We start from the raw sequence: 8,099 nt of genomic DNA on the forward strand, positions 1-8,099 counted from the left end.
GTTCGTGACAAGGTTGCACAAAGGGATCTTATAGTCCAATATGTTCTGACACAATTGCAGTTAGCTAATATCTTCACAAAGGGCCTGCCTTCATCTCGCTTTTGATTTCTAAGAAACAATCTGTCCATTACTTTTGCTAGTCCAGATTGAGGGGGTGTATTAACGCATATAAAATAGGTTGAATCATTTTAGTCTAACACTTAATACTCTAAGAGTCTTTATTTACATAAGCTTGTACTCTTACCACAGTCCTAGTCTACTCGATACATTGTACTCTTTATAACATCATATATAATATAGAAGGCTTCAACGTGGAGCTCATCATGGGAGAATATTATTATACACAAGTAATAGATGGTTTCACACTAAAATGTTCAATTTTGTAAAAAATGAAAAGTAATATTGAAAAACAAGGTAAAATGTCTTATTTTTGTTCGACTTCAATAACTAAAATATTAATATTATTTTGTCACACTTCAAATACATGTTCACTTTTTGGAGTTTTAGAAACTAAACCTAATGAATCCTTTTTTAGAAAACACGATTTTTGAACAAATAAAACAAAACTCACATCAAAATTGGGAGTACTCAAACATCAACTTAACTGGAAAATATATTGAGAAGACCTAGAAATTCATTTCTTTCTCGTCAGATTAAAAGAGGAGAAAACAAGAGGAGAAAAAGAAAATAAAAAAGATAAGTCAAGTTTAGAGTTTCCGAACTTTAAACCGCAAAGAAAAAACACAAAATTAAAAGTTTTTTCAATCTATTTGCTTGGAAGATGAAGAGTCATTCTAGATCTACAAATATAGAGAGTATATGAATGTTTATCTACAAAGAAGTGGAGTATATTTGATTGAGAGTGAAATGTAAAATTATCTATTTATATTTTTATTTATGTAGTATTAATTATTCAAGTATAACTTATTTCATCTCTAACTCCTATAAAATAATTCATTGATTTATAACTTATATATGTATTACTTCAGTAGTTTTCTAATTTTTTAGTGAAACATGGAGTTATATGTGTTAAACATTATATCTTGATATCAAAGAGCTATCAAATATAGTATAGCTTATTTAACGTTTTATACATGAATAATTCAATCCTTATTCAGTAATCAAACTATCCCGCACTTTAAACCATGGTAAAAATTAGGCTATTTCCTAATATTATACTCTAGTAACAACTTTTTTACCATTTGTAATGGATATGTTTACCTAATCGGTCTATACAAGAGGGTTGAGGCTCGTCATCTCCGTCACACACCATCTTTGCCCCTCATTTTCACCAACCACTCTCTCTCTCTCTCTCTCTATTGCAGTTAACTCGCCGTACCGGAGAACTGAAATCGGCAACTATGGCAGCTACATTTGCTTCAGTGGTGAGTTTCTTCAACCTCTCAATAATTTGCAGTTTAGCTTTGTTGTTCAGTGTTGCCTTCTAATTTGTCATAATAACACTAATTTTTGGAAATAGAGCGTTGTTGTTTTTGTTGTTGTTTTAGTTGACTAACGTTTCTCCGTTTACAGTCGAATTTAGGCTCAATTTCAGTTCCACGAGTTGCGAGCCCTACATATGCTGCTTATCCGAAGTTGCTGAAATCTTCATTCTCATCGTCAAGCTTATTTGGTGGTTCGTTGCGTCTGGAAACTTCTTCAAACCGTTCGGTTCACAAAAAAACCGGCGGTTCATCTGGTTCTATTCAAGCCGCGGTGGAGGTCTGTGCTCGCTCGCTGAGCTAATTTATTAATGGTTGCTTAACTGTTTGTGTGTTTCTTCGTTGATTTCGCCGAAAATTTGAAGATTGAGTCAATATGTCTAGCGTTGAGCTAGTAAATATGCGTTCTAGGGTTTGTGTGAGGAATAACTTTTCTGTTTAAGTTCTAGAGCTAAATGTAAGGGATAAGTAGATGAATACATTGGTTGCAGATGGCATGTGTGGCTGAGTGTTACTTCGTTGTCTCATTTTATGTGAGAATATGTTAAATTAGGTTTGTATATAGTATTGGTGATGCTAGAAGAAACTATGAACAACTTTTGGAAAAAAAGTTTATATCGAAGGTTGTGAAAAGAGAAATTTGAGTTCTTCATAATATTTGTGAGTGGAACAAGGACTTTTAATACTCGCAACTTGTGAAATTGATATAAAAATATAGAGATGTCAAATATGACCCAAAATGAGAAGACTGTCATATAATACAGTGTTTTCTTTTGTTAAGTAACAAAGTGAATTGTGGAAGCGGATTATTAAGTCTTGGAGCATTGATTAGAATGGCTGTGGTTCAGTTTTCAGCAAACATGGTGTTATGTTGCCTTTTGTATGGGACTAATGTTCCATAATTTGTTCATTACTTGGTTGAAGTTTTTAATAGATCTGAATGTATTTATTGAAATCCAGGTGGCGGATTTGCAATCCAAAGTGACAAACAAAGTTTATTTTGATATTAGCATTGGGAATCCTGTCGGGAAACTTGCTGGGCGAATTGTAATTGGATTATATGGTGATGATGTGCCACAGACAGCTGAAAATTTCCGTGCACTCTGCACAGGTTCTTTAATAGATTTTATGTTGTTAATATTATTGTCGTTGATATTCTTATTACTAGTGCTGCTATCGCTACTACCTTTATCATAGTTTTTGTTCTCATTATCATTATTGCTATAATATTCTGTCTTATTGCTTGAGCTTCTTGCATAGATTACTTTCTATCATTCATGTTTAGCTTATAGTTTGGATTGATTTCTTCCAATCAGGTGAAAAGGGCTTTGGCTTCAAGGATTCTGCATTTCACCGTGTTATTAAAGATTTCATGATTCAAGGGGGTGATTTCGACAAGGGAAATGTAGGTGTCTCAACACCTGGTTTGCTTTTTTTTTTTTTTCTATTTGTTCCTCTAATTGGCATTGTTCTTGACACACACATCCTTCACCCAGTTCATTGTATTTTCTATAGTACATTGGGTATGTTTTGGGATGCTTATCTTTTAGCCTTTTATTTTGCTTGTTTCACCTTGAACAAGATTTTAAATTAACAGAAATGCAAAATTCTGAATTAGTTCTTTGCCTAGTGTTTTCTTCGTTCTTTTGGTGGTTTATCCTTTATCTTTTGGATCTGCTATGGCTCCAATTTCTACCATGGAAAACCAGAGATGAAAAGGTTGTTTTTCAGTTTGTTCTGGTTCTGTGTTTGTGAGATTTCCCTGATGCTTGTAGCAACGTAAGGTCTCTGTATTATAAATTATCAATTTTCATGGTATAAACTTTTTTTCAAAAATAAGTAATGAACTTGCATGATGTAACTTTTCTTGTTCAATGTTTCTGAATGGGATGTCTTCTTTGATTAGTAGTTAAATGTGTGAAAGAGTCCATGAGCTAAGATGCTCAGTGGAATATGTACTACTGGCATATTTAATGGTTCTGTTTAAGTGGAATGTGTTATTCCACACAACTTGTCTGTTCTAATATTTAATATGCATAGATTGATTGAAGAATGTTCTAGTGTTTGCAGTTCATAATTTGGAAAATTTTCACTTGCCATTCTGGCATATTGTAATCTTTCCCCCATGGGTTTAATTTTTTATTCGCAGGGAACCGGTGGAAAAAGCATATATGGTCGTACCTTTAAGGATGAAAACTTCAAGTGTAAGTTGGATTTTCTTCTTAAAAATTGGTTTCAAGCTTCTCCTTGTGGTTAAGGCAATGGATCCCTTTGGTTCAGATTGTGTGCAATGTTCTTTTGTGATGAAAAATCCTTTTGTAATTGCAGTGGTTCATACCGGACCTGGGATTGTTAGCATGGCTAATGCAGGCCCTAATACCAATGGAAGCCAATTCTTCATTTGCACTGTAAAGGTATGTGGAATAGGAATCTCAATCAGCTGAATATCTTTTGTGAATACTGACTGCAAAGTTGTTTCCAAAAAAAAAAAAATACTGACTGCGAATTAAGAAAGTATTCCAACTTATACAGGAGTAACATCTAACAATTCATACTTTGGAGTGTTTAAAACTAAAAACGAATTAAGAAAACCGCATTAGCAAATTTCACTAGCTCACGTCAGCGAACATGTATTATTTTCTGGTTCTAACCTGTCCAAGGAACTATATACATGGAAGTATATGAATTTGGGTATTTTCAGGATAATTCAGTTAGCCAAGCATATTTTAACTATTACAGTTGGTCACTTCAGATGCTTGTTGTCCGACAATAAGATATCCTTCTCTAGAGCAGAGCCTTTTCGAGTATTAGTATGTTTTAGATGCCATATTGTAGAAAACAGAACTACTTCTATTTATTTTTGACTTGTCCTGATATTGGATGAATTTATATTCTGGTGCATTGCAGACCCCATGGCTGGATCAAAAGCATGTTGTGTTTGGGCAAGTTTTAGAAGGCATGGACATTGTGAAGTTGATCGAGTCCCAGGAGACTGATAGGGGTGACCGTCCAAGGAAGAGGGTTGTCATCAGCGACTGTGGTGAGCTACCTATAGTTTGAGGCGAGAATACAACTGTTTAGCACTTCATCTTTGCACACAATGGATATATGGCCCATTCTGAGTTATAGAGCATATTCAGTAGTGAGTTTTCATCCAAACCCCAGGCTTTTTTCTTCTTCTTTTTCTGGGTTTGTTGGATTTCAAATTACAGGGTAAAAAGTTCTTGCTAGAAGTGACTACGATGTTTTCCTGTTAACGTGGATGTATGCAATTTCAGTTAACATTGAATATTGATGGGATGGTAAGAGACTATTGTTGCTTTTATACGCCCATGAATTTGGATTACATTTGTCGTGATTAAAAGTGGACGAAGGTAGTACGTAAAAAAAAATTCCCTAAATTATTGTTATGTTGGAAGTTTTATTCTTAACCTAGTTGAATTAATGTTTGATTGAGAGTTGTGATGGTCATTTTCTTTTGCTAGAAAAGTAGGATATCAATATCAGTGAAGAAGATTTTGAAAATAAAATTAGATCCATAGGAGATAATAGGCGAAATACATATTTGACAGACAAATTATATTTTGATAATTGAGAGCTATAATCAATCAGATATTCAAAAACTCGTTGAATCGTTAATTTGTTTGGAATATTTTTGAAATTCCATTTGTTTTGAACAACAAAAAGTTAATTTTTATTTTGAATCCAAATCGTATTCGAATAATATCAGTTGAAAGTTTTATCATGAATACATATTGATTTTGTTACAGAAGCTGATTTTGATTTTGAATTGATTTGAAATATTGTGTGTTGGCTGCTTTGAATACAAACAGTTGATAATTTATAAATTAGACGTTTTCATATAATATATATATTTGGAACTTCAAAATACATTTTGTAGTCATCTACTTGAGATAAAATCAGAGAATGATTGGATATATATATATTTTTTTGTATGTCAACTGCTTGGAATTCAAAATAATTTGGGATGCAATTTAGTTGATGTTCTACAAATACAGATAGTATAACATATTTTTGAAATACAAAACATAAGAGAGATACATTTTTTGGGTTATGGAATACAATTAATCTGAATACAAATTGTGTTCTTACTATGATCGTAAATTTGTGTGTTGATTGTAAATTTCCTTTCTAGTCATGCATTCTGAAAGGAAAATCTCTATATTGATTACACAATAGAGGCAAATATGATGAAAGAGTATGCAACCTTTAGTGGAGGAAGTTGTTAAACAAATTGGTGTTGATTTGAGATACAATTTTATAAAGCTAAAGTAGAAGATAAAAGGTAGCAATGTCTGATTTAAAAATACATAATGAGATGAGTGTTAAGAGTATATGTGTCCTTAAAGAAAGAAAGAATTTGGCAAAGTATCCCATGTGTGTAACTGTATTTGTGAAAGATTGTGAATTATTTGATAGAAATTTTCAAAGTATCCCATGTGTGTAACTGTATTTGTGAATACTTTTATATTCGTCTCTAATTGATTATTCATTCGTCATGGTAACTGAATTTGTGAATACTTTTATATTCGTCTCTAATTGATTATTCATTCTGATGAGCACTTTATGATGTATTATGTGTATTCTTATTCATTTGAACAATTATACACTTATTTGTATTTGAGAATGTGGACGATAATGAAGTCATCTAAAATATCAATAAATTGAAAACGTTTAGAATTAAAAAGTTCTTAAATGAGCATAAATGTCCTTTGAAGGACTAGGTGTATTTAATCAAGACTAAACTATTGAATCATAAAAGGAAGTTAACACCAAAAGATATACAAAGTGATATAAGGCGTGACCTTGGAGTAGGTGTAACCTCTGCAGTGGCATGAAGGGCTAAGGAAAAGGTTGTGACTTCATTAAGAGGGACATCATCTGATTCACATAGTAAATTGTCGAGTTACTTATAAATATTGGTTACTACCTTGGATCACATATAAGGATGAAGAAAACCGATAAAAATTAGTTTTTGTATCTGTTTGTTTCTCTTTCCGTTCATAAAGGACTTTGAAAGTTATAGACCAATTATTGTAATGGATGACAACCATCTCAGAGAGACTTATAATGGTACATTTGTATTTGTTAGTGATGGATCATGTAATTGATATATAATGAATTCAATATGATTCAGTTTTTAGAATTGTTTTTTTTATGAAATTTATTTTTTATCGTTTGTATTCAAAAAATTTTTTTAGTCGTACTGTTGATTCGGAGAATAATGTATTTTGAGTTTGGTTCTTTGAACAGTTCAGGAAAGCTCGTGATGTAAAAGAAAATATATTTCTTGTATCCGATAGGAACGAGAGTATTATAAAGGCAGTTTCGAAGGCATACAATGGAGTCCCACATTATATTTGCACATGACACTTTCAAAAGCTAATTGTGTGATTTTTGATACGACGACTTCACATTTTTCACAGATGCCATGTGGAAGCATAATGTGGGATGCAATTGTATATCCTCGAAACTGCATTTATAATACTCTCGATTCAGTCAAATACAACACACATATTTTCTTTTACACCATATGAAGTTGGGGATGCATCATTCTTCGAATCAACATACGCTAGTGACAATATTTTTTTGCATACAAACGATAAAAAAATAATATTTAAAAAAATACAATTCTAAAAACTAAATCAAATTGTACTCATTATATGTCAATTATCTTCTCCATCTAGAGTACTAGTAGACACAAATGCACCATTATAAATCCCTCTGAGGTGGTTGTCATCTACTACAACAATTGATTTGCAACTTTCAAAGCATTTTATTAATGGAAAGAGAGATAGACAAATTCAAAAAAAATGATTTTCATCAATTTTTTTCATCCTTATATGCGATCTAGAGTAGGTAGTATTCAATAAATAACTCGACTATTTATTATAAGAATTAGACGAAGGCCCCCTTAATGATTTCACAGTATTTTCCTTAGCTTTTCATGTCACTACGTAGGTTAGATCTACTCTAAACTCTAGTCTAACATTATCTTGTATATTCTTTGGTGTTAACTTCTTTTTATAATTCACTAATTTAGATTTGATTATCCCTCCAATCAGATTATTTGTTGCTTGTCGTTGACAATACACCTGGTCCTTCAACAAACATGTCTGCGTCATAACAATTTTTAAAGTTAACAGAAAAATAAAAAAAAGTATATATACTTAATGAATACATTTTAAGCAAAAAAATACAAGTTTCTGAAAAATATATATAATCACAAGTAGACCATAATGAATACAAATACACCACACATACATATGAAATAAATAAAATTAATAAAGGATACATTGTAATGAAAAAATAAAAGTTTACAGTGAGATATATACTATGATACAAATATTTATTTTAAATAATTGAAGTTACATTTAAATGAATACAAATAAATTAAGAAATACAAGCGTCATTTAATATATATGGATAGAATACGAATATACTATGAAATATATACATGGATATGAATTAGAATGAATACAAACCTAAGAGCCTGTTTGGCTCAGCTTAAAAGTTGGTCAAACTGACTTAAAAGCTGATTTTTGACTTATTTAGCTGTTTGGCAATACTCAAAATAACTTATTTTAAGCCAAAAGTTAAAAGCTGGGGTAGGGGTGCTTTTTTTTTTTGGAAAAA

The 8,099-nt window shown here is 31.7% G+C and overlaps 1 protein-coding gene across 1 annotated transcript; it reads left to right on the forward strand.

The window, feature by feature from the left end:
• Positions 1–1,208: 1,208 nt before the first annotated feature.
• Positions 1,209–4,834, forward strand: LOC107007844 (photosynthetic NDH subunit of lumenal location 5, chloroplastic). Its single transcript, XM_015206653.2, has 7 exons — positions 1,209–1,385; positions 1,534–1,722; positions 2,403–2,553; positions 2,759–2,847; positions 3,592–3,646; positions 3,771–3,856; positions 4,350–4,834. The coding sequence occupies exons 1-7, from the start codon at positions 1,362–1,364 to the stop codon at positions 4,500–4,502; spliced, it is 747 nt and encodes a 248-aa protein (XP_015062139.1). The 5' UTR covers positions 1,209–1,361; the 3' UTR covers positions 4,503–4,834.
• The last annotated feature ends 3,265 nt before the right edge of the window (positions 4,835–8,099 follow it).

Source organism: Solanum pennellii, chromosome 1, assembly GCF_001406875.1.
Source record: "Solanum pennellii chromosome 1, SPENNV200".
Taxonomy (NCBI): domain Eukaryota; kingdom Viridiplantae; phylum Streptophyta; class Magnoliopsida; order Solanales; family Solanaceae; genus Solanum; species Solanum pennellii.

Coding starts and splice junctions, on each gene's coding strand:
- LOC107007844 (XM_015206653.2), top strand. CDS start 1,362: ATGGCAGCTACATTTGCTTCAGTG. Junction 1,386..1,533: donor CAGCTACATTTGCTTCAGTG/GTGAGTTTCTTC, acceptor CTCCGTTTACAG/TCGAATTTAGGCTCAATTTC. Junction 3,647..3,770: donor TAAGGATGAAAACTTCAAGT/GTAAGTTGGATT, acceptor TTGTAATTGCAG/TGGTTCATACCGGACCTGGG.